Genomic DNA, 27582 nt, shown 5'->3' with positions numbered 1-27582 from the left:
AAAGCAATTATAAAAGGTAAAAATACATGTTATATAATTAAATAATTGTGATTATTTGGAATACAATAGGAAAAATAGTTGAATAGGAAAATGTTTCCGAAAAAAATTGACTGTTTCTTGCAGCTACCATGTAATGGTTAAATAATCTTCCTTGTTCTCCTAATTGTCTCAAACCTTAGAGAGCTTTTTGGGCATCACAGACACGTTGGATTTTCATCTATGTAAATATTATATTTTGTCTTTATTGTAATGTACCATATTTGTTGCGCTGTTAAGATAATTTAACTATGAACACGCCTGTGGTGTCTAAGTAGGCGGGGCTCACTAGGTTTTGAGAGGCAGCCAGTCAGAGTTCAGTATGCACACTGAAGGCAGATGAGATGAGCGCTTGTGCTAAAACAATTCCCCATTTCACCTTCTAGCTTGCTGTTATTAAACAGTCTTGGGGACGTAAATGTTTTTATACAGAATAAGTCAATTATGTGAAGCATATAATTATTACTATTGGAATTATAGTGGTGTAAATAGTTACATCTTGATGAATGGATCTCTTTTTAAAAGCTCCAGCACCTAGCCTGTTAGCTTACCGGTGAACTGTACTACCTTGACCGACGACGCTCAACTTCCTGTAGGCGTGAGAATCACGAAAGACCGCGGTCTCGCGGGCCTCATCGGGGTTTGTGTTTCTGTTGTAGCCAGCGGCTCTTGTAAACTTCAGGTAGGTCGGTTCCACTACTGTTCCACGGTCCCTAATGATACAAAATGCCATTTTATTAGATTCTGTTAAGAGTTTGATACATTAAGCATAAGTTTTTGATTGTGCTGTGCATCTGAGGGCAGTTCAGTGAGCACTGAAAAGTGTTTTAAATAGTATTTTTTTAAACATTTCTAGAGCAACCAATGTTAAAACAATAATGCTGGAATACTGGAATAAACAGTATTATAGAAACACCTAAAATCTAAATAAACTCATTATTATACCGTGGGATTGTTTTATTACCATATTCATATAGTATTTACCGACGTATACCATATTCTTAGGATAGCATATTACCATCGCGCACATCCAGAGCATAGTTTTACCAAAAACATGTTAATACCGCAATGGTGTTTTTGGTGTGGGGTTTAGTCCTAAATGTAATCCAAAATAAATAAATGAAACCAAATAACCGTTCTACTTGACTGAAAAAAAAATCATTCATTTTTGATTACTGGTGTTATGATTTTACAGTAATAACAATAGTTGTAGTAACTAATATTGTGTAAAGTATGGTTACTATATATGTGTGTGTGTCTATTTATAATATATATATATATATATATATATATATATATATATATATATATATATATATATATATATATATATAAACGTTTCCTTTCTCTGTCTTCCCCCTTCATTCTTTGCAGCAGAATGGTGGACAGTGCCAGTCTTCAGTTTGTGAGCCCATTTGCGTTTGAGGCCATGCAGAAGGTAGATGTGGCCAGATTAGCAGCTTTAAGTGACCCAGAGCTCCGGCTCCTGCTGCCCTGTCTTGTGAGGATGGCTCTCTGCGCCCCTGCAGATCAGAGTAATGCCTGGGCACAGGACAAGAAGCTCATCCTGCGACTGCTGTCAGGCGTGGAGGCGGTGAACTCCATCGTTGCACTGCTATCTGTGGATTTCCATGCTCTGGAGCAGGACGCTAGAAAAGAGCAGCAGCTGAGGTGGGTTCAGAAGCATGAAAGCTTTCAGGTAGCAGTTCTGTTGGTTAATTTAATTGGCATGATAAATCTAAGTTAATCTTGCTTTGAGACACTGAAAGATATTTTGGAGTGAAGTTTTGCTTAAATATCTGATGATTCTAATCATATTTTGTGTTTACAGGCATAAGGCTGGAGGCTCTAACAGCGAGAGCATCCTGGTCTCTCAGCTGCAGCATGGTTTGACTCTGGAGTTTGAGCACAGTGATCCTCTCAGGAGACTCAGACTGGCTCTCAGTGAGCTGCTAGCCATTACAAACAAGGTTTGGTATGCTATTATTTACTCCTGGATAATGATCTTTGCTTCAGTTTAAAATCAAATTGTCATTTCTTAAATGTGAAAATACTTTCCTCTTGATGACTGTTAGCCCATAAATGTGTAATGTGTCAGAACAAATATATATTCCACAAAAATATTAAGCAGCACAACTGTTTACAAAAATGATGATAAGAAGAAGTGTTTCTTGAGCAGAAAATCAGCATTATTAGAATGATTTCTGAAGAATCGTGCAACACTGAAAACTGGAGTAGCTAATGGTTGCTGAAAATCCGCTTTGCCATTGCAGGAATAAAATATAAAATAATATTATTTAAAATATATTCAGAAAGGTGTTATTTTAAGTTAAAATAATATTTAACAATATTAATGTGTTTTTGTTCAAATAAATGTAGCCTAGGTGGACATAAGGCTTATTTTCAAAACAAATAATATAGGTATTATGAGCCTTTTAGCAAGCTGAAAGAAAGGAAGACCTATATTAAAAGGCTACATTCATGTTTTCCTCAATATTTCACAAAGATCTTTCATAAAAATTTTATCTTTAATTTATTCTGTCACTAGGGATGTAACGATTCACTCAATTCATGATTCGATACGATTTACGATTCGATTATCTCACAATTTTTTCTAACAAAATGAGATTTATCTCAGATTCGTGGAATGACAAATGTGAGTATAAAAAAAAATTATGCAAGTTGCTAAAATTTTCCGCAAATCATTGCTTTGATTGACAGTGATAACATCTGACAAATCAATGTCAAAATAGAGCTGTGCATTAAGGGATGCTGAGTAATAAAACATTTACATTTACATTAATTCATTTAGCAGACGCTTTTATCCAAAGCGACTTACAGATGAGGACAGTGGAAGCAATCAAAAACAAAAAAAAGAGCAATGATATATAAGTGCTATAACAAGTCTCAGTTAGGTTAACACAGTACACATAGCATGGGATTTTAAATAATAAAAAAATTAATTAAAAAAATAACATTAAATTTTTTTTTTAAAGAATAGAATTAGAATAGTGAGTGTTAAAGTTAGAGGGTCAAATAAAGATGGAAGAGATGTGTTTTCAGACGATTCTTGAAGATGGCTAAGGACTCAGCTGCTCGGATTGAGTTGGGGAGGTCATTCCACCAGGAGGGAACATTTAATTTAAAAGTCCGTAAAAGTGACTTTGTGCTTCTTTGGGATGGCACAATCAAGCGACGTTCACTTGAAAACTACAGCAGCAACAAATGTGTTGGCTGAAAACTTAAAACACTCTTCTTGATGTGCCCTTTTTAAAATTACATCTAATTGTACTTGCTATTCTTCAGTATAATAAAAGTACAACATCTGTTATAATAGTAATTTTATAGTAACTCAAAATGCTAAAAACAAACAAACAAGGGATTAAAAATGCCAACTGAGCTAATGGGTGATCCTCTGCTGCCCTCTACTGTATAAAATATTAAATTCATGTCCTTTTCATTTCATCTTTGTTTTACACTAAATTTTTTTAATGTCATCTTCATGTATGAAAAGTGAATATTTAAAGTGAATTTTACTCCACTATTGTAGAAGAAAAAAAGACATTGTTTAAATATTATAAGTGTTTATTTATTTGTATTTGTTTTTGTGGCGAGTGGGGCGGGACTCGAGACCGGTGGGTCGAGCAGGTGTCACTCATTTCCAATCACTCCACTGGCCTCGCTCCGTTCCCATGGCTCTCGGCCCCGCCCCACTCGCCACATACCCCCATCGCCCCTCGCAGGCCGGGGTACCCCCCACCAGGTTTTTACCACAGGGGACTGCTCATGGTGACCAGTGGGAACCTGTGGGTAGGACAGACGAGGCGAGAGAAAAGGAGATGGAAGGATGAGGAACGACAGATACGAGAGAGGAGAGAAAGAAAGAAAAAGAATTCCGGTTCCCAGATGCAGTGCCGCTCGACCCTCCACCAGCTGGGTGATCTCCTCCGTGGTGCCTGGCGGTTGCACTGGACGGCCCTCCGGTTTTGGGCAGCCGGCAGGAGTCCCCCGTTCCCTGCTCCTCCCCATTCAGGCGGACGGCAGCAGGCTCCCGCTCTCTGGCGAACAGCGCTGACTCCCTCCCTCACGGACGGCAGCCGCCCCTCCACATTGCGGGCGGCCGGCAGCGAGCACGTCCGTCCCCGGCAACTCACTCCAGCCCACCGCCCCGAGCGTCCATGGCGGCACACTTCCTCACCCTGCTCGATGGCACCGCGGATTAACCACAGCGGTGAGGGATCTTCAGCAGCGCGTCCCTCCTTCTCCCTGGGTTTCGGCACCACTGTAACAATACAAACTTCATATTCATCGGGAAGAAGGAGGCGGGAACCGGCAGACAATCAAAATGACTTTAATAATCAAAATAAACACAAAACAGCGCAGCAGCCCCTCGCGGACGACTGCACAAACAAAATCAAAACACAAAATAAAATCCAGGCCTGCTCCTCTCTCGTCCTTCACTGTCGTCGCTACAGTTTTATATCCTTCCATGTCCTTCGTGGGACTCGAGAGCGGTGGGTCGAGCAGGTGTTGCTCATTTCCAATCACTCCACCGGCCTCGCCCCGTTCCCACGGCTCTCGGCCCCGCCCCACTCGCCACGGTTTTATTTTATTTAGGGGTGGGGGGGGGGGTCTTGGACGTCTTCATATGAGCAAAATAAGGCTTTGTCTGTGCTCTTTCCATTCACTTGGCAATCACTTGATTTTATTCATGATCCAAACAGATTCTGCTTCATGCTGCATGCTGCAGTTTTTAATCTAAATAAGATTGTACAATTTCGATATTCGAAGCAAAAAAAGAATGGTCTGACTTTAACTTTGTGAAATTATGCTACATAAAACATGTGAATGAGACGAAAACATCAGACGGGCTGAAAGAGAGCGCAAATTCACTCTCTGACAGCAGGTGGCGCTTATGGAACAGCAGCAATACAGGGTTTCCTTGGTTACAACTGTAAACAAAGCAGTGCAGTGCTTGAACAAAGTCCCTTTAAGGCAAGTCATGTCACTCGGTGGCCATCTTACAAACTTCTCTCTGGTATGAAAGTGCAGCTCCTGTTTCTTTGTATGGGGAAACATAAAATTCTCCAAAACTTTTCACCAAGCTTAAGATTAAATTTCATTTTTAAAAATCTGACAATAACTCTCATAAATTGTTTCTTTTTCTCAAATTGTGTTTAAAAAAAAAAAGCATATTTTTCAGGCTAGACCAGCCAGTGCGCATGCACAGTCCTGAAATCACGTCTCAGAATCCTGTTTCTATCCACCTTTTTCCTGCCGTAAAAATGGGTGCCGCCATTTGTAAATTCTATGGGTCTAGCTTTCCGGTCTCATTTGCCTCCAGCTATTTTCAGATGTACAAAACAGTTTGTTTTGTTGCTTGACAATTGATGTGTCCTATCATATTATGTTAATCTGTTATCTTAATTAAGAACACACTGGTTTGTACTGCAAACAGTTTTACCGTTTACTGCACGTTGTTATTCTCCTCATTATTTACCTATAGCGGCTAATGAAACGGAAGTCTTACCCATAGGCTTATTTCCACGTTGAGGAAAAAGGTGGATAGAAACCGAGACTTCTAACGGCAGCTGCAGTTACTGTACAGTTAGAGATTGGCTCTTTTCCTCTGAAGGCGGGGCTTTGTTCGATAGAGCGCCCATATTGAGCTTTGCATTTTACCCCTTTCAAAACTATACGAGTGACATATCTTGGGTATTCTACAGTCTTTGGCTTGACCCTATTGATACCCTACTGCTTTCATATGCATTATACAGAGTCAAGATGAAAATAATCACATTTTTTTTAAAGACAGCAAGTTCCCCTCAGAGATTCATTCTTATAAACTCCTAACCACAACTGTATTGAGATTCATTTAATATTTCATCCGATTTGAATCTTCACATCTGTATCGATTTTTTTTAATGCATCGTTACATCCCCATCTATCACACATAAGATAGTGTTAAAATCTTTTCCTGTTTTTAACAGGTGACTGACTCTAATGGAGAGTTTTTCCTCAAATCTTCTGAGTTGTTTGAGAGTCCCGTGTATCTGGAGGAAGTGGCTGATGTTCTTTGCATCCTACAAGCAGGTAAATGGTGTAACATTTCTGGTGTAAAAACTTTGCTTAAAGCAACTGAAAAAAACACCATTAAACTGTGCTATGACACAATCATCTTTATATCAGTAAACATTTCCCTCAGCATGACAGAAATGAAAACCTTGGTAAAAAGATACATTAGCTGTCTCAGTTATTTTTCTTTATCTGATGTTTTGTTCTTAATAAATCAATCTTAAACATTTTTTAAATAAAATTCTTTCTTGATTTTTCTGCTTTCAACAGAGCTGCCTTCTTTGCTGCCCATCATTGAGGTGGCCGAGGCCCTGCTTCACGTGAGGAATGGAGAGTGGTTCCTGTGCCTGCTGGTGGCAAACGTCCCAGACAGCTTCAGTGAAGGTATGTCCATCATCTGCTCAAATAAAACAGTTATAAATGTAACCTTTAGTCCATTAGCTTTCCTGTTCTTTTAAAGACAACATCTAATCATTATTACTAATTACAAGTGTCTGGCCTTACTGTTCACATTTCATCAGACATGTTCATTTTGAAACATTTCACATTATGAATATTTATTGAGTTGCATTAAGGTGTTTCTGGGTTTTGGATCAGGGAAATGTACAATTGTTTTTGTTTTAACGTAACAAAATATAATATATTTCTTTTTTCTTCACTGACTAAAAAGCCACATGAAACTCAGTTTTACTTTACATTTTATCTGCTTTATGTGGCCATTGCGCGATCATCTGAGAGGCACTGAATTTCCATTTTGATGAGTTTGGCTGCTGATTATGAGCAGTTTGGGCATGGGTGTGTTTGTGCGCCTCTTTATGTGCATACGTCGGTTTTCCACACAGATGCTCTAAATGGAAATAAAAACATCTCCGAGTCTCTGCAATCTTTCATCACTCCCAGGTCCTTGTTGAGTCAATAGCTTATTTGTGTGAGGCTCCATTCAGAGCCCAGTTTGAAATGTTTCATATTACTGAATGGCCAATTCTCAAGGCTCATTATCTAGACAGGATCTTTCATCGGGAGAATATTCCGCTCAAGGCGGAATCATTAAGGGAAAGAGCTTGTCTATAGAGATACACTTTAATCAGATGCAGCATGAATTGTGACGGACTTTTCATATGAGGCTATTGAAACTAATATCATTCCAGCACTCAGTCATAAAAGATTCTCTGTAATTCGAATCATTCTGAGTGGCAAAATAACATCTGTATTTAAAATCGCATAATAAAAGGTAAACAGATATTTTTATTCAAGGTGAGCACTCGAATCAAAGCCAAATAAAGACAGATATTTGTGGAAAATATTTTAAAATAACTCTGTCAAATTTAGCTATGATGCTCACATGGACACACAGGATCAAATCTGTTCTACATCTGGTCTTATTTTAGGTGGTCTATATAATACTTAGCATTCCTATTCCTAAATTGAGACTAATCCATGTTAATCCATTCTTGACCCTTTTTTCTTGATTAAATGTGTCTTCCAATAAAAAGTGTCATGAAGGTCAAAATAAAAAATAATTAAAAAGAAAAGAAGTCTTTTATTCTCACCACGAATGCATTTATTTGTTTGCACAGCAAAAACAGTAATATTAATACATATTATTGCAATTAAAACAATAAATAAAAATAATAAGAAATAATAATAAGAAAAAAACTTTTAATTTATTCCTGTATTGACAATGCAGAATTTTCAGCATCATTACTCCAGTCTTCAGTGCCACATGATCTTTTAGAAATTATTCTAATATGTTGATTTGGATCTCAAGAAACATTTCTTCTTACAGGTGCATATAATTAGAATATCATCAAAAACTTTATTTATTTCACTAATTCGTGAAGTGAAGTGACATTCAGCCAAGTATGGTGACCCATACTCAGAATTTGTGCTCTGCATTTAACCCATCCGAAGTGCACACACACAGAGCAGTGAACACACACACACACACTGTGAGCACACACCAGGAGCAGTGGGCAGCCATTTATGCTGCGGCGCCCGGGGAGCAGTTGGGGGTTCGATGCCTTGCTCAAGGGCACCTAAGTCGTGGTATTGAAGGTGGAGAGAGAACTGTACATGCACTCCCCCCACCCACAATTCCTGCCGGCCCGGGACTCGAACTCACAACCTTTCGATTGGGAGTCCGACTCTCTAACCATTAGGCCACGACTTCCAAAAGTGAAACTTGTATAATATTTTCATTCATTACACACAGACTGATATATTTCAAATGTTTATTTCTTTTAATTTTGATGATTATAACTGACAACTAAGAAAAATCCCAAATTCAGTATCTCAGAAAATTAGAATATAACTTAAGACCAATACAAAGAAAGAATTTTTAGAAATATTGGCCAACTAAAAAGTATGAAAATGAAAAGTATGAGCATGTACAGAACTCAATACTTAGTTGGGGCTCCTTTTGCCTGAATTACTGCAGCAATGCGGCGTGGCATGGAGTCGATCAGTCTGTGGCACTGCTCAGGTGTTATGAGAGCCCAGGTTGCTCTGATAGTGGCCTTAAAGGGTTAGTTCAGCCAAATATTAAAATTGTCATTAATAACTTGCCCTCATGTTGTTCCAAACCCGTAAGACCTCCGTTTATCTCGTTTATATTGGAACACAGTTTAAGATATTTTAGATTTAGTCCGAGAGCTCTCAGTCCCTCCATTGAAGCTGTGTGTACGGTATACTGTCCATGTCCAGAAAGATAAGAAAAACATCATCAAAGTAGCCCATGTGACATCAGAGGGTCAGTTTGAATTTTTTGAATCATCGAAAATACATTTTGGTCCAAAAATAGCAAAAACTACAACTTTATTCAGCCTTCTCTTCTCTTCCGTGTCTGTTGTGAGAGAGAGTTCAAAACAAAGCAGTTTGTGATATCCGGTTAGCGAACGAATCATTCGATGGAACCGGATCTTTTTGAACCAGTTCACCAAATCAAACTGAATCGTTTTAAATGGTTCGCGTCTCCAATACGCATTAATCCACAAATGACTTAAGCTATTAACTTTTTTAATGTGGCTGACACTCCCTCTGAGTTAAAACAAACCAATATCCCGGAGTAATTCATGTACTCAAACATAGATTTTCTGTGTCGTTAAAGTCAGGCAAGTTTGCTGTCCAATTAAGAACAGGGATATTAACATGGTCCTTAATCCAGGTACTGGTAGCTTTGGCACTGTGTGCAGTTGTCAAGTCCTGTTGGAAAATTAAATCTGCATCTCCATAAAGTTGGTCAGCAGCAGGAAGCATGAAGTGCTCTAAAAGTTCCTGGTATACAGCTGTGTTGACCGTGGACCAACACCAGTAGATGATTATATCCAAAGGAAATGCAAAATTTACTTTCATCAGAGAACATAACTTTGGACCACTCAGTGGCAGTCCAGTCCTTTTTGAAGCGAGACGCTTCTGACGCTGTCTGTTGTTCAAGAGTGGCTTGACACAAGGAATGCGACAGCTGAAACCCATGTCTTGCATACGTCTGTGCGTAGTGGTTCTTGAAGCACTGACTCCAGCTGCAGTCTACTCTTTGTGAATCTCCCACACTTTTTTGAATGGGTTTTGTTTCACAATCCTTGCCAGGGTGCGGTTATCCCTATTGCTTGTACACTTTTTTTTCTACCACATCTTTTCCTTCCCTTCGCCTTTCTATTAATGTGCTTGGACACAGAGCTCTGTGAACAGCCAGCCTCTTTTGCAGTGACCTTTTGTGTCTGCCCTCCTTGTGCAAGGTGTCAGTGGTCGTCTTTTGGACAACTGTCAAGTCAGCAGTCTTCCCCATGATTGTGTAGCCTACAGAACTAGACTTAGAGACCATTTAAAGGCCTTTACAGGTGTTTTGAGTTAATTAGCTGATAAGAGTGTGGCACCAGGTGTCTTCAATATTGAACCTTTTCACAATATTCTAATTTTCTGATACACTGAATTTGGGATTTTCCTTAGTTGTCAGTTATAATCATCAAAATGAAAAGAAATAAACATTTGAAATGTATCAGTCTGTGTGTAATGAATGAATATAATATACAAGTTTCACTTTTTGAATGGAATTAGTGAAAGAAATCAACTTTTTGATGATATTCTAATTATATGACCAGCACCTGTATTATCATTGTTGAAAACAGTTAAGTTGCTTAAAATTTTTATGTAATCCATGGTAAATTTTTCCAGGTTACTTTGATAAATAGAAAATTCAGAAGTACAGCATTTATTTGAAAAAAAAAATTGTTTTTGGATTAATCTAATGCATTTTTCCTGAATAAAGATATTAATTAAATTACTTTTCTTGCTGACCCCAGACCTTTGAACTGTATTTCATGTATGTAATGAAAGTACAACAATATTAGTATCTTTTATGTGGTTTATATGCTGCTTAAAGTTAAAAGCGGCACATTTAAGTTTGTTTCTCTTTGTGTCTCCAGTGTGCAGGGGATTGATAAAGAATGGAGAACGGCAGGATGAGGAGAGCGTGGGTGGAAGGCGGAGGACAGAAGCTCTCCGGCAGCTGTGTCAGATGAACCCTTCTCAGGCTCTTAACATCAGGGCCATGGTGGTGAGTCTCCAGCACTAGACCAGCTGTCATGCTTGCTAATGGGCCACAGCTAAATTGATTAGAACGATGTGTCATATTAAAGTCAAGCCCTTGGTCCTTCCACAGGTGGAAGAGTGTCATCTTCCAGGTCTGGGCGTTGCTCTAACGCTGGACTATAAGCCAGACATGGCTGATGAGGCGGTCAGTCCTCTTGTGTCTTATGTCAGCGGCCTACTTCTGGGCACCAATGGAAAAGTCCGTACCTGGTTCAGTATGTTCATTCGCAATGGTCAGCAGGTAAGACGCAAAAACAGTTGCACTCAGACACTTGAGGATTAGCTGCTTTGTAAACATATGAAATTCATGTGTCTCATTTTAGAGGAAAAGAGAGAGCAGCTCAGTGCTGTGGCAAATGCGGAGGCAGCTGCTGTTGGAGCTGGTGGCCATCCTTCCCCGCTCGCGCAGTACCCACGTTCCCAATGACACTGATATGGACTCAGAGAGTAGCTCGGGGTACTCTGGCCTGCGGGAGGAGCACGTTGTGAAGGCCAGCGCACTGCTGCGGCTCTATTGTGCACTTATGGGGATAGCTGGTCTTAGGTGTGCTACAATTGACCCAATTACATTTTTATTTTTTTATTTTATTTATTTATTTATCTATTTTAAGTATAAATGGGTGGTATAGTAGTTTTTAACCACAAGTAACTTTGACTCTTATGAAGCTTAAGCAAATTTTCCCCTGTAAGAAGTTGCATTCTATACAGGGTTTGGAAATGAACTCCATCTGTTAGATTATATTCAGTTTCTGATGACACGTTGCAAAGTTTTCAAGGTGGTTATAAATGTGTTTTCTTTCCACAGGCCCACAGATGAAGAGGCGGAGCAGCTGTTGCAGTTGATGACCAGTCGTCCACCAGCCACACCTGCGGGAGTGCGCTTTGTCTCCCTGTCCTTCTGCAAACTGCTGGCGTTCCCTACCCTCGTCAGGTACACACTTTGACACTAATACTCTAATAACTCCACCTATTAAGATAAATGATTTAACGATTAAATGGTCATGTCATATATTAATAAAATTTCATTCAATGAGGTACAGCTGTAATTAAAACAATTATACTTTACTTTCAGACAATGTTCCACCTCCATTTTAAACTCTGACATCAGAAATCCAAGGATTTCAGTACAAAACATTTTAGCTGCTGATCTTTTTGGACTTCTAAAACACTGTTAGACATTTAATACTACTGTCGGTACAATGAAATGTTTTTGATAGTAATACTTTTATTTAACAAGGATGCATTCAAAATAAACTGATCAAAAGAGGATTTCTATCCATCCATCCATCTTCTTCCGCTTATCCGGGGCCGGGTCGCGGGGGCAGCAGTCTAAGCAGAGAACCCCAGACTTCCCTCTCCCTAGACACTTCCTCCAGTTCTTCTGGGGGGACACCGAGGCGTTCCCAGGCCAGCCGGGAGACATAGTCTCTCCAGCGTGTCCTAGGTCTTCCCCGGGGTCTCCTCCCAGTGGGACGTGCCCGGAACACCTTCCCGGGAAGGCGTCCAGGAGGCATCCGGAACAGATGCCCGAGCCACCTCAGCTGACCCCTCTCGATGTGGAGGAGCAGCGGCTCTACTCTGAGCTCCTCCCGGGTGACTGAGCTTCTCACCCTATCTCTAAGGGATCGCCCAGCCACCCTGCGGAGAAAGCTCATTTCGGCCGCCTGTATCCGGGATCTTGTCCTTTCGGTCATGACCCAAAGCTCATGACCATAGGTGAGAGTAGGAACATAGATTGACCGGTAAATCGAGAGCTTCGCCTTGCGGCTCAGCTCTTTCTTCACCACGACAGACCGGTACATCGACCGCATTACTGCAGAAGCTGCACCGATCCGTCTGTCAATCTCCCGTTCCATCCTTCCCTCACTCGTGAACAAGACCCCAAGATACTTAAACTCCTCCACTTGAGGCAGGAACTCTCCACCAACCTGAAGTGGGCAAGCCACCCTTTTCCGACTGAGGACCATGGCCTCGGATTTGGAGGTGCTGATTCTCATCCCAGCCGCTTCACACTCGGCTGCAAACCGTCCCAGTGCATGCTGAAGGTCCTGGCTTGATGAGGCCAACACGACAACATCATCCGCAAAGAGCAGAGACGAAATCGTGTTGTCACCAAACCTGACCCCCTCCGGCCCCTGGCTGCGCCTAGAAATTCTGTCCATAAAAATCATGAACAGAACCGGCGACAAAGGGAAGCCCTGTCGGAGTCCAACACGCACCGGGAACAAGTCTGACTTACTGCTGGCAATACGAACCAAGCTCCTGCTCCGGTTCACAGGGACCGGATAGCCCTTAGCAAAGGGCCCCGGACCCCATACTCCCGGAGCACCCTCCACAGGCCGCCGCGAGGGACACAGTCGAATGCCTTCTCCAAATCCACAAAGCACATGTGGACTGGTTGGGCAAACTCCCATGAACCCTCCAGCACCCCGTAGAGGGTATAGAGCTGGTCCAGTGTTCCACGGCCTGGACGAAAACCACACTGTTCCTCCTGAATCCGAGGTTCTACTATCGGCCGGATTCTCCTCTCCAGTACCCTGGCATAGACTTTCCCAGGGAGGCTGAGAAGTGTGATCCCCCTGTAGTTGGAACACACCCTCCGGTCCCCCTTCTTAAAAAGAGGGACCACCACCCCAGTCTGCCATCCCAGAGGCACCGTCCCCAACTGCCACGCGATGCAGCAGAGGCGTGTCAGCCAAGACAGCCCCACAACATCCAGAGACTTGAGGTACTCAGGGCGGATCTCATCCACCCCCGGTGCCTTGCCACCGAGGAGTTTCTTGACTACCTCGGTGACTTCAGCTTGGGTGATGGACGAGTCCACATCTGAGCCCTCAGCCTCTGCTTCCTCAATGGAAGACGTGACAGCGGGATTGAGGAGATCCTCGAAGTATTCCTTCCACCGTCCAACGACATCCCCAGTTGAGGTCAACAGCTCCCCACCTTTACTGTAAACAGCGTTGGTAGGGCACTGCTTCCCTCTCCTGAGGCGCCGGACGGTTTGCCAGAATCTCTTCGAGGCTGACCGATAGTCCTTCTCCATGGCCTCACCGAACTCCTCCCAGGCCCAAGTTTTTGCCTCCACAACCACCCGGGCTGTAGTCCGCTTGGCCTGCCGGTACCTGTCAGCTGCCTCAGGAGTCCCACAAGCCAACCAGGCCCGATAGGACTCCTTCTTCAGCTTGACGGCATCCCTTACTTCCGGTGTCCACCACCGGGTTCGGGGATTGCCACCTCGACAGGCACCGGAAACCTTACGGCCACGGCTCCGAGCGGCCGCTTCGACAATGGAGGTGGAGAACATGGTCCACTCGGACTCAATATCTCCAGCCTCCCTCGGGATCCGGTCGAAGCTCTGCCGGAGGTGGGAGTTGAAGATCTCTCTGACAGGAGACTCGGCCAAACGTTCCCAGCAGACCCTCACAGTACGTTTGGGTCTGCCGAGTCTGTCCATCTTCCTCCACCGCCATCGGATCCAACTCACCACCGGGTGGTGATCGGTTGACAGCTCCGCCCCTCTCTTCACCCGAGTGTCCAAGACATACGGCCGGAGGTCGGATGAAACGACCACAAAGTCGATCATCGACCTACGGCCTAGGGTGTCCTGGTGCCACGTGTACTGATGGACACCCTTATGCTTGAACATGGTGTTCGTTATGGACAAGCTGTAACTAGCACAGAAGTCCAATAACTGAACACCGCTCGGGTTCAGATCAGGGGGGCCGTTCCTCCCAATCACGCCCCTCCAGGTGTCACTGTCGTTGCCCACGTGGGCGTTGAAGTCCCCCAGTAAAACAACGGAGTCCCCAGTCGGAGCACTTTCCAGCACCCCTCCCAGAGACTCCAAGAAGGCCAGGTACTCTGCACTGCCGTTCGGCCCGTAGGCACAAACGACAGTGAGAGACCTATCCCCGACCCGAAGGCGCAGGGAAGCGACCCTCTCGTTCACCGGGGTAAACTCCAACACATGGCAGCTGAGCTGGGGGGCTATAAGCAAACCCACACCAGCCCGCCGCCTCTCACCATGGGCAACTCCAGAGTGGTGAAGAGTCCATCCTCTCTCGAGGAGTGTGGTTCCAGAGCCCAAGCTGTGCGTAGAGGTGAGCCCGACTATCGCTAGTCGGAACCTCTCAACCTCACGCACAATCTCGGGCTCCTTCCCCGCCAGTGAGGTGACGTTCCACGTCCCTAGAGCTAGTTTCCGTGTCCAGGGATCGGGCTGTCGAGGTCCCCGCCTTCGACTGCCGCCCGATTGTCTAAGCACCGGCCCCTTACGGTCACTCCTGTAGGTGGTGAGCCCACGGGAAGGCGGCCCCACGTCGCTCCTTCGGGCTGAGCCCGGCCGGACCCCGTGGGGAGAGGCCCGGCCACCAGGCGCTCGCATACGAGCCCCAACCCCGGGCCTGGCTCCAGGGTGGGGCCCCGGCTGCGCCATACCGGGCGACGTCATGGTCCTTAGACTTAGTCTTCTCATAAGGGGGTTCTGAACCGCTCTTAGTCTGACCCGTCGCCTAAGACCTGTTTGCCTTGGGAGACCCTACCAGGGGCATATAGCCCCGGACAACATAGCTCCTAGGGTCATTCGGGTACTCAAACCCCTCCACCACGTTAAGGTGGCAGTTCAAGGAGGGGAGAGGATTTCTATTTAAACTTCTATTTGATAAACATAAAAGTTCAATTTTAGTTTAAATAGAGGATTTCTATTTAAACTAAAATTGAACTTTTATGTTTATCAAATAATCCTGAAAGAAAAAATGCATCACGGTTTCCTCAAAAATATTTCTACTCAACATAATATAAGAAATGTTTGAAGGATCATGTGACACTGAAGACTTTAGTGTATTAAAGGGGTGCTATTATGCCCCTTTTATGATGTCTTGAATTAGTCTTTGGGGTGGACTTGAATAGTTTTATATTTTATTTTTAAAGTATTAAACAGTTACTTTAAATTATAATAATAATTCACAGTATTACTATTTTTGCGGTATGTCTGATCAAATAAATGTGGTCTTGGTGAGCATAAGAGACTTATCTCTTAAGAGATCTTACAGACCTCAACATTTTGAACAGTAGTGAATGTTAAAAGTAACTATTTAGCATGATATGACCTCTTGATGTAACATTAGCAAAGTAATTAGTTTTCAGTAAAACATCAACATCAGCATTAATGTTCTATCACTCGGTTATGTTCAATACAAAGTATGGTTCAGTTAAATTGATGTTCAATGTTTAAATTTACTCAAAGTCTGGAGTAAAGCCTAGATATGTCATCATTGCTGTTGTTTCTTCTGTCTGCAGTACTCCAGAACAGGAGCAACTGATGGTGATGTGGCTCAGCTGGATGATAAAAGAGGAGGAGTATTTTGAGAGGTACGGAAGGCCTGGATGAACAAGCCCTTCAAACCCACAACAACCAATAAATGTATTTTACAACATACTAAAAATGCCAGTTATTTTGTGATCGGTGAGAAGGAAATCTTCTGGAGAGGTTAACGGGGAACATAATTGTTCTGCTTTTGTACCAAGCGTCTGTTCATCCTATAATTCAATTAGTTTTATTTCAAAGAAAACCAGTTAAGCAGTATTTGGAACTACATTTTGATTTATTTTTCACATTCTTTGTTTCTGTAATCATTATTCCTCATGGGTCTGCCCAATGGAGAGCATTCAGAACCATTTCAGTTGTAGATATGGTCGAGATGAATGCATGCGCTAAAGGCTAGCTTTTTTTTTTTTACTTAGTAAACTCGCAAACAAAACATTTGTAGTAAAATGTGGTCAATTTTATGCTTATTAAAGGGTAGGGGGGGCATGTATGATAAAATGAAAACAGATGGGGTTATAAAGAGGTTAGGCAGTGGCAGGCTTTTTCGATTTAGTAACTAATAAGCAGCTGATGGGTTATAAGTCATCTCTCCTGTAGCTTGTGCTCCTCGTGACCCACTGTGATTGGAGTGCTTATCCACACTCTATAAATTTATTGATAAATGTCCTTCGATGCAAGGCTGTGCGTGTTTGTGGATAGGGTTATCATATATGTGAAGCCCACTGTAACCCTGGGGGTTGGTGTGTGTGTCTACCTGATTGTTCTGTGTAAAAGATTCCTTCTTCTCCTCTCTTCTCTTATTCTTTCCAGTGCCGCCCGTGTCTCAGCCTCTTTTGGAGAGATGCTATTACTGGTTGCCATGTATTTCCATAGCAACCAGCTCAGTGCCATCATCGAGCTGGTTTGCTCCACCCTTGGGATGAAGGTGAGTTTAAGCAATCAGTTGGTCAGCGCTAGCAGCCTGTGAACAAAATAATAAGATCACTTTCGCACTATTCTGAGAGGATTAGTTTTGTAAATGACTTATATTTATTATACACTGGATGCCTGTCATTTCATGTACTTTATTAAGATGAGTGTCTCTTGAATGAATGAGGGTGTCACGGAAGTTTATGCTGTGTATGCATGCATCACAAAACCCATTGAATTAAACTGGACTTCTGGGTGAGATTAATGATATTAGTATAGTTGGTGCAGTTTTTGCGAAAAGTCTCTATAACGGTCACCAGGGCTGTATTTATTAGATCAAAAATACATTAAAAACAGTATAATTGTGAAATGTTGTTACAATTTAAATTATTAATGCTTTTTATGTATTTTAAAATGTAATTTATTCCTTTGATGGCAAAGCTGAATTTTCAGCATCATTACTCAATTTTTCAGTGTCACGTGATCCTTCAGAAAGCATTCGAAAATGCTGATTTGCTGGTTAAGAAAAATGTCTTTATTATTATCAATGTTGGAAATAGTTGTGCTGCTTAATATTTTTGTGGAAATGGTGATACATTCATTTAGGATTCTTTAATTAAAAGAAAGTTGAAAAAAATCTATTTGATTTGCATCTATTTGAAATATAAATATTTTGTTTATAAATGTCTTTCCTGTCACTTTAAAATAATTTAATGGATCCTTTCTGGATATCTGCAGGTTTCTTTCAGTAAAAAAAAACATACTGTCCCCAAACTTTTGAACAATAGTGTATATGATTAGGGAATTCTATAATGAATGTGCACTAGGTAGTGCATTTAGTGAGAATTGTCTTTTAGTATACAGTAATGTGTCAATGAATAAATGAGTATAAAAATACATTCCACAATCGCAGATGTGGGTTTAATTTCACAGAGGACCCCAAAGATAGCCGATGAAGAAGTAGCTAATACACACTGTAATTTTTTACCAAAGTTGTACAAGGATGAACAGACAGGAATTGAAATCACAAAGTACATCTGTGAAACATATTTAACAAAAAAACCCTGAATAGGTATTTATAGTTATTTCAAAGCATAGTAAACTGACTTACCTAGACAGCCGCTTTGAGAATTCTAAACATTTGAATTTAACTTATAATGAGCAAAAATGCTTTAACAATAAGATAATTTTTGTTTTTTTATTTTTCCCCCTATTAAAAAAAAGTCAAATTTAGAATCAAACGAAGGAAGTACTTGATCCTGTTTACTCTGGGCTTAAATGCCAACATTGCTTAAATTCCAGAATTATTTCTCTAGGTGTAAACATCCATTATACTTGGTGGCTTGCACTGTAAAAGTCACAGAAGAGAGGGTGTTAATTGGTGGATTTATTGATTGTTAGTGTCTAGTAACATGCACATCCCAGAGAAGGCTAAAGTACGTCTGTGTAATATGTAATTGCCCTTAGCTGAGCCGTACATTATTGATGTGGTACAGTTAGATGATTCATGGAGGGTTTGTTAAGCCAGAATGAGTCACTTTCGGCATTAAAAAAACCTTGAAATTTTGTTGAAATTAGTTTTTGAAGTTTCTAAACCTTGCACAGAGTTTAATCAACTTGAGAAACATATTTTGCTAATTTAAACTCCTTATCTTTCCACAGATCGCCATCAAACCCAGCTCACTGAGCAAAATGAAGACCATTTTCACTCAGGAAATCTTCACAGAACAGGTGCTTCTCTCATTACAGTGCATTCATGGTGTTTTAATGCAAAACAGTCGTTAGCCTCTTCTAATAGGAACAAAGTTTAAAAAAGTAAATAATTGTGTGCCTCTGAGTTTGTGCAATCTGTTTGACATATTGCAAGAACTGTGTAGGCACCAGAGCAAACATCTTAATTACTTACAGCTTGTCCTAATATTACATGCACTCTTATAGATATCCTGTCCTAGCAGATAACTATAAGAGCTACATACTTGCCATCTGTTGAACATGGCGGTCTAGCAAATGGAAACAAAGCACTTTTTGTCATTATGGATAAGACATCTGTTAAATCTTAAATGTAATGTAGCTGCACAATTACGGCATCAAGACAGATATTGTAATAAGTGGATTTTTGTGTTGTCACAGGTGGTCACAGCACATGCCGTGCGAGTAGCCGTTACTAATAACCTCAGTGCCAACATCACAGGATTCCTCCCCATCCACTGCATATACCAGCTCCTGAGGAGCAGAGCTTTCACCAAACACAAAGTGTCCATTAAGGTAATCCTGAGTATACTCTTCTGACTGTGCTCTATCTGTTCTGTTGGAATTCTGTCCTTGTTTTTTTTTTGTTCTGTCTGTTAAATTCTATTGTAATTCTGTTGTTGTTTTTGGGGACTGTTTTGTTCTGTTTTCTTTCCTGTTCAATTTTGTCTTTCTGTTGTGTTCAAATTGGCTCCTTGCTAACTACACTACATTACTCTGCTGATTCTGTTCAGTGCTAGTATCGACTTGAATCCATTGGGTTCTATTATCTGTTTTACTGGCTGGCTCCTCTCCTGACTCATGGAAAACACTCCATTGATTTAATTAAGGATGTGGTTTTTGAATATGGTAGTGCATCGCCCTTCTGTTTAGAATGTTTCCTCACAATTACATCGTCAGCCTTAAAGACTGCAATCTGCCTCCCCTAGAGTCAGTAAGCTATGTTATAGCTATTGATCTGCTCAGCTGGAAAGATGATTTAATCACCCAAGTGCCAGAGGTGGATGATTGGGTAATTCACTTATTCTGAATGTGTTTTTCTTTCCTTCTTCTGGATTTTTTCCCCCTTATTTCTTAGGACTGGATCTTCAGACAGCTGTGCGAGACGAATACTCCACTCCACACTCAGCTGCTTCCATTAATTGATGTTTACATTAACTCCATCCTGACCCCTGCTTCCAAGACCAACCCTGAGGCCACCAACCAGCCAATCACAGAGCAGGAGATCCTTAATGTTTTCCAGGGCTTGGCAGGGGTGGGTGGATCTTAAGCATCTTTTCGATCATGTTGACTGCAAAATCTCAAAAAAGAAAGAAATAACTGCGCTAAATTGGCGCCCTGCAGTAGCAAAAGTCAGACTACTCAAATCAGTGGGATAGATATTACTGAAGGTTATTTTTAGACCAGCGACATCTAGATATTGGAATATGTTCAAGTCAAAGATTCAGAAATTAGAAGATTAGTAGAAACATAAATTATGTAGATCAAAAGGCACTTTAAAACAATTGAGGCTTAGTGGTATTAAAGACCTGTAATGATGCGTGGTATAGTCACTGATACTGAATGTTAATTGTCTTTAATGTAGAAATGAATATTAGAATTGTAACTGCAATGACACTATCAGATGAGAACAAAATTTGAACAGTTTTTAACAGTTTTTGAATGAACAGTTATTGAACTGAATTGAAAAAATATTCTAGAGTAAGCTGAATTATGGTATTATCTTTTGTCAAGCTGCTTTACAACTCAAATTAGATTTATTTAGTAATTTATACATTTTACAACTTTAACACTGTTATTTTCATGTTTATTAATGTGAAGCTTCTGTGAAACAATCTGTATTGTATGAAATACTATATACATAAATGACTTTGCTATACACTGTATATCTCTAATTGTATCCGATGCAGATCAGAACATTTATTCCTGTACTTTCTGCTCCTTTTAACCTCTGTTTGACCTCTTTTCATTTTTCTGTCTCTCTCAGGGAGATGGAGGGAAAGCCCGTTCTCAGTACACCATCACCACCCAGTTGCTCATTCTCTATTACATCCTGTCATATGAGGAAGCTCTGCTAGCAAATACAAAGACGTTGGGTAGGTAGATTACTGACATAATATTTGAAATGCCACCTACATTTTTACTTAATGTTCTGATTGGTCCATTCGATTCAAATTAGATCAGTTGAAAGAGATGCAGTTTTGCATTAGTATTATAATATTTTCTGTTTTTGTCAGTCATTGTTCAGTTTTTAAATGATAGTCTCTGCACAACTGGACTTAATCAGTTTATCTACAGTTAATCTGGTGTTTGCTCACTTATGTAAGTTCCTATCTTGCCACCCAGAGTGCTGATATAATATTAGGATGAGAGCGATACAGCTTATATTCCTGCTCTCTCCTCTGCATATTAAATTGCTTCAAACTCACACCGATCACCTGCAGTTTGGCTTTGCTTTGGAAGCCTCTCATTGATTATTAGAGCGGTTACTCTTCACTGTTTATGCACACAGCTCTTCCCAGAGTGCTGTGCTTATTTAATCTCTCTCTCTCTCTCTCTCTCTCTCTCTCTCTCTCTCTCTCTCTCTCTCTCTTCTCTATCATTCTGGAGTAATGATGCCCTTTGGCTGTGCTAATGAACTGGAATACAATGAAAAATCACCTGTACATGAGCTGCACCACAGAGGCCTATTTTTAACAAACAACCTGATAAACACACGTTCTCTCTCCTCCCAGCACTTATGCAGAAGAAACCAAAATCGTACTCTCCTGCGCTCATGGACCAGATTCCCATTAAACACCTCATCTGCCAGGCCCAAGGACTGCAGCAGGAGCTGGGAGGTAAAGGACACCCATTTAACCTCCATTGCACTTATATTCAGCAAAGTAGTTTTAAAAATATGTGATAATACAACCCTATTTAGTTGCATCACTAGTTGCGTCTTTTTCTCATTACGTGACACCGATACTTGAAATCTTATGTAAATGCTTTGCTTTTATACATTTTTATGTACATTGATTTACAGGTTTTATACATGCAAACAGTGCAATGTTATAGTGATGTAATACTAAATAGAATAAAATAAAGTTGAATTTAGTTTTGCACTTAATATTTTATTTTATTTTCAGGCCTACACTCTGCTCTTCTACGTCTGCTGGCCACCAACTATCCTCACCTGTGCATGGTGGAGGACTGGATCAGTGAAGAGGAAGTGACTGGTACTCTGCCTTTACTGAGGAAGATGTTGCTGACATCCTCATCTTGCATATACTCACAGACACAGCTACGAGAGGGTACAAGAAACTCCCACTATCTCCCACTTAGTTAATTAAGAAATCACATTTTTGATATGACATTGCATTAAAGATTTTCTGGCATTTACTACATTTAGAAAATTTCATTCATAATTTAAAAAAATAATTTTGATGGATAAAGACATTTATAATTTTTTTTCCCCATTAAAGAATATTAATATGGATTAAAAGTGAAGAAAAGGGAATACATCAAAAGTAAATTTTGGTTGTATCAACACAATCAAAATAAGAAAATGGAAAGACATATGTCTATAAAACCTTTTTGCTATTATTTTACAAAATGTACAGCCACCATGGGTAAAAAAATAGAAAAGTTGTTGCTCAGGTGGATTCTGCAAAAGCAATTAGCACATCTCTGCTGTACAATGTATTTCTCAAATAATTTTCTCAGTACAGTAAACCAGACCACTGAATTCTACTTTGAGATGCATAAGGCCCTTTGGCACTGGAGGAGATCACAAGTGTTTATTATGGTCTATGATATGAATAGTTTGTTGTTGTAGTCTGACCTTTCATGTGCATGACTCAGTTTTGCACCTGCGGAGTAATGAGCCTGAAGGTGTTTCGCTGCTCTGACAGGCATGTTTCTCCACAGGACTCACAGACAGTGACGGGCTTGTTCTATATTTAATGATATGGGAATAAAACAAACAAATATATTAATGTCAATTCTAAATGTTTTACATTTGTCTTTGAATTAAATCTAATCAAATAATGCAAGTAACTAATTAATTGTAATTATTATTTTGAGTTATTGATTAGTTTTTTTTTTTTTTGTTTTTTTTTTATGAATGATTTACTTTTTTTTCTTTCTTAGCTTTCCAGAACATTCTCTCTGGTGGGCCCAGGCTGCTGCGTATCCTGGAGCATCTGACGTTGCTCTCTGCGGGTGATCTGATCCCATACGCAGAGGCTCTGACTGCCAGCATGGGGCTGCTCTTAGAGGACGGCGTCTCTCGCAGGATCCTACAGACTGTTAACAAACTCTGGATGGTACTTAATACAGTCATGCCACGCAAGTGAGACTTCCTCTCTGTTTTATATGCTGTAGTAAAAATGGAATGATATCTTGCACTTCAGCACTTGTGCTAAGTCTCTTCCCTCTGTCAGGCTGTGGGTAATGACAGTAAACGCTCTGCAGCCTTTAGTAAAGCTCCTGCGGCAGCAGAGATACACTCAGAATGATCTGATGGTGGATCCTCTCATCGTCCTGCGCTGTGACTCCAGGGTCTTCAGGTATTATCCGCTTAGAAATGCCTGATAAGAAATACCCTGTAGAAATCCTGTAATTCGTGCTACTTTTTATGCTGATAATATATATATAAAAAGAAAAATGAACTATACAATTGATGAAATGTTTATAATATTAAACTACCGTTCAAAAGTTTGGGGCTGGTAAGATTTTTTAAAAACTTTTGTTTAGGGCTCAGTTCACACTATTAACTAGTTGCTTATTAACTTGCATAGTACTTGCATATTGGCTGTTTATTAGTGCTTATAGAGCCCTATAAATGCCTTATACTGCATATTTATATTATATTATATTATATTATATTATATTATTCTTACTGTGGAAATAAGTGTGTTTGTTCTCATGAAGGTGTCCTCCACTAATGGACATCACTCTTCACATGCTGAATGGGTACCTGTTGGCTTCTAAGGCCTACCTGAACGCCCATCTTAAAGAAACGGCTGAATTTGAGCGACAAGCTCAGACCGTATCCAACCTTGGGCTCGGTGGCCAACCTGACACACCTGAGGTCACCAGAGAGGAGCTGAAGAACGCTCTTCTGGCTGCTCAGGTAGACACATGCACACACATCTCTAATACTGATCTCTGAATCATCCGTTTTAGCATTTGTCACAAATGTTGTTGTCTTTGTCCACCTTCAGGACAGCGCAGCAGTGCAGATCTTGCTGGAGGTGTGTTTGCCGCCCCCTCAGGAGGAGCTGCTGCTGGGAGGAGGCGGAGGAGCAGACAGCCTGTTGAGGAGCGTTCAGTCTGCTCCAGGTGTTCCCATGCGGAAGCAGGTGGGCCACACGGGGGCTGGTAAGGGGGCCCAGGGGGAGCGTGAGGCAGAGGGCGGGCTGCTCAGTGACCTGAGGGAGGTCCAGTGTCTCATCTGCTGCCTGCTGCACCAAATGTTCATCGCAGATCCCAACATCGCCAAACTAGTACACTTTCAGGTAATTAAGTCTCTCTGTTACAGTACCGTCATCACCATTATGATACATGCTTTATACATCCATACATAATAATCATAAATCTTAAGACACAGTACACACACAATGTACTATTACACTATTGTTTAAAAGGGTCAGTAATCTTTTTTTAAGAATTTAATACTTTTATTCAGCAAGGATTCATTTAATTCAAAAGTGACAGACATTTATAACTATATAAAAGATTTTATATTTTATGGAGTAATGGCTGCTTCTTCAGGGTTATCCGGAGGCTTTACTCCCTCTGACGGTGGCAGGAATTCCTTCCATGCACATCTGTCTAGATTTTATCCCAGAACTGCTCGCTCAGCCTCAGCTGGAGAAGCAGGTAAGCAGCTATCAGTTTGTTCATCCCCATTATCATCCAGGACTAAATAGACCAGTTGCCACTCCCAAATTCTGGAATTAATTTAAACAGGGTTCCTAGGTATGGAATCTAATTTTAGAAATTTCTAGGTCTGGAAAAGTATGGAAATAAGAAAGCAGAGTATGGAAAACTATTTGCATTTCCAGACTTTTGCCCCTATTTAGTTTTCTTTAACAGAATACTATAAATTTAATTAAAAGCCACATTTTGATTTGATCTATTAATCTATTAAGCATCCACGCTCTCATTTTCTTCATATTAAGATGGCAGTGACGCACAAAGAAATGGGTTATAGTATATAAAACTTGAAAATGTAAAATACGCAAAATATACCTGTGCATGTGAATCGTTTCTCAAGGGGGCACGAAAAACGTGTGCATGCAAAAGTCTGAAAATTAAATGAAAAAACCCCAGAGAAAAAAAAATATTTACAGGTGACTGTATTATATACCAAATATAAAGCTGAAAAGAATGCTGTATTAACCATTTAAATTAAATATAGTGTGAATATCTACTTGGAGGTTTGGAAATTTGAGAAATCTGGAAAAGTATGGAATTTTGAAATGGAAAATGTGTTTAAATTCAGGTGAGAATCCCTTAATTTGTCATCCCATGCATATACATAGAATAATATCACTCCTGAACCCATTATGGTTAACAAAATGGTTTTGTAGCTGCAAATGAGACACACCATGGTTCAGTGAATTTAATATGTAAATATACTATGTAGGATACAAGACTCTTTATAGTGTATACTAGTGTATACAACTTCATTTAGAGCTGTACAGCTATACGTTGAAGTATTAGAGTATGTATTGTGCAACTCAGAGACACATGGTGAGCCCTCAGGGTTGACCTCTCGGCTTGATGCTAATGGCAGTTTTGTTTTGTCTGGCACAGATCTTTGCCATACAGCTGTTGTCCCATCTGTGCACCCAGTACGCCCTGCCCAAATCCCTCAGTGTGGCACGTCTTGCCATTAGTGTGATGGGCACCCTCCTTACAGGTAGGAATAACTCTTCCATCTGTTGCTTTATCTCTTTATTTTTCTTCCATTTTCTCTTTACCTTGGTCTCTGTTCTTATTCATTTATTAGGGCTGGCATTTTATTAAAGAGTGTCTAAAAATAGCATTGATAATTGGAGATGTCAGACCATTACCTTGACTTTTTAATTTTTTTCGTATCAAAAACCAACTTGTGCAAACTTGTCCCATTATCTTTGTACACACTGCCCTCTGCTGGCCACTTGTTACTGCTTATGACAAACCTTCATCTGCAGTGTTTATAAATTATGCATCGGGCCATCCATTTATTGTTTTATTGAATGGAGTACCAGAGGAGTCTTGAGCACTGTTAAATCCTGAAGTTCCTGAACAGTTTTGTATTGGATCATTTAGGTTTTATGTTTTCTAGTGCATCTAAAACTGCACGTAATTTATTCACATTTAACAAGGAAACACATTTTTGGTATCTTTTACAGTGCTGACCCGTGCCAAGCGCTTTGCATTTTTCATGCCGACGCTGCCGTGCCTGGTTTCATTTTGCAAGGCTTTCCCCCCACTCTTTGATGATGTCATGTCCCTGCTGATTCAGGTGGGACAGGTGTCCGCTGCTGATGTCACCACCAAGACCAGAGATATTGACCCTCTCATTGCCAGTGAGTGTGTTCTTGTTTTATTTGACTTAAATGTTTTTAATTTGTAATGATCAATGGCTATTGTATGGAGTAGGGACAGGGCAAGATTTTAAAATATTTTACTCTGTTTAAAGTCTAATTGAGTGAAAAAGTGAATGCCCACTTTTTCAGGTGCCTTGGTTCTGTATAAATTTTTGCTATTTATTTTCCCATAAGGAATTAATAAAAGCCTTAAGAGCTGAAGAGTTAAAACCCATAAATATTTCAATATGAAGGTTATCTTTTTTTCCACTTCATTTCTCAGTTTTTATCAAGATATGTTCACAATATGGTGTGGCCAAATCATGTAGCCCTAGATTTAGATCCAATCCACTGTGCTCTTGTGTTTAGGGCTCCAGTATCTGGGACAGAAGCCACGGGAAATACCACTATCAGAATCCAAATACTCTCTACACAAGAGGTCTGCAGAGGAGCTGGGTAGAGCCGACCCTGATGTACAGCTGTGCTATCAGATGGAGGCCACCTTCATGGACATCATCAGCTCCAGCACACAGGCACTGTGACAACACAAACAGACAAAAAGAAATATTAATGGGATAGGCATAGGTTGGAATTAGTTTTTTGCCCCATGTATAAGTTAATCCTTATGTTACAGGACTTTGGGTTGCAGAAATCTGCTTATGAACATGTTTAGCAGTATAATGATAGATGACTTACATCTGTTGGACTAGCGCTGGGACCATTTCAGTTTAAAGTCAGTCCACTCAAAACACAGAACATAAATTTTCTCCTGCATTTTGGCATCCCAATACCACAAGCTATGAAAACATCTGGAATGAAGGTAATGAAAGAAATTCTAATTTGATATAGTTTTACATAAACTGTACTTATATGGTATATATGAATAGTCAAATCACGGGTGCCATTTTTCAAAACAAAGGACAAGATGTACCGAAAGATAAAAATATAGATTTCAATTCCATGTTCTGTTGCCAGCGAAAACCACCATCTATATTTGACTTTCCAGGAAGCATCTTTTAAGTCTTAAGTAAGCTGGAGGTTCATTCTCCGGCCTGTCCTGAAGGATTGGAGTAATTTGGCTCACAAAGCAGCTTGCTGTATTTGTAGTAGACATTTTCCAAATGGCGTGTTAGCTTGTTAGTTGAATGTGTATTTGAGTGTGCAAAAAAATGGAGTGTGTCCAGGGCATTTAGCAAATTATTGGTCTGTTTTCTAGACCACCATTTAAAAAGTTTTTTCTTGGCTCAGCTTTACATCTGAATTATGTTTGTTACCTTGGTTTTGTATACATGTCAATCTTACGCTTTGAAGATTTGTATTAAAACATCTTTTTGGAAA

General features: G+C 40.5%; 1 protein-coding gene across 2 annotated transcripts; it reads left to right on the top strand.

Annotated features, from left to right (window-relative positions):
* The first annotated feature begins 406 nt into the window (after positions 1-406).
* LOC132132184 (integrator complex subunit 2-like) lies at positions 407-27582 on the top strand. Of its 2 annotated transcripts, none has more exons than XM_059544494.1 (25): positions 407-718; positions 1414-1707; positions 1868-2006; positions 6027-6129; positions 6382-6495; positions 10533-10663; positions 10769-10939; positions 11022-11242; positions 11504-11629; positions 15997-16068; positions 16835-16949; positions 18596-18664; positions 19064-19198; positions 19761-19937; positions 20670-20778; positions 21418-21522; positions 21811-21975; positions 22814-23015; positions 23107-23232; positions 23597-23798; positions 23890-24183; positions 24440-24547; positions 25487-25592; positions 26068-26244; positions 26614-27582. In XM_059544494.1, exons 2-25 carry the CDS (start codon positions 1415-1417, stop codon positions 26784-26786), a joined length of 3633 nt encoding a protein of 1210 aa, XP_059400477.1. In that variant the 5' UTR covers positions 407-718; position 1414; the 3' UTR covers positions 26787-27582. The 2 variants fall into 2 exon arrangements, with proteins under 2 accessions (XP_059400477.1, XP_059400476.1); XM_059544493.1 differs by having other exon boundaries at positions 1411-1707.

The sequence above is a fragment of the Carassius carassius genome, chromosome 49, assembly GCF_963082965.1.
Source record: "Carassius carassius chromosome 49, fCarCar2.1, whole genome shotgun sequence".
NCBI classification, from domain to species: Eukaryota; Metazoa; Chordata; class Actinopteri; order Cypriniformes; family Cyprinidae; genus Carassius; species Carassius carassius.
This window is presented reverse-complemented; position numbering and strand designations above follow the sequence as displayed.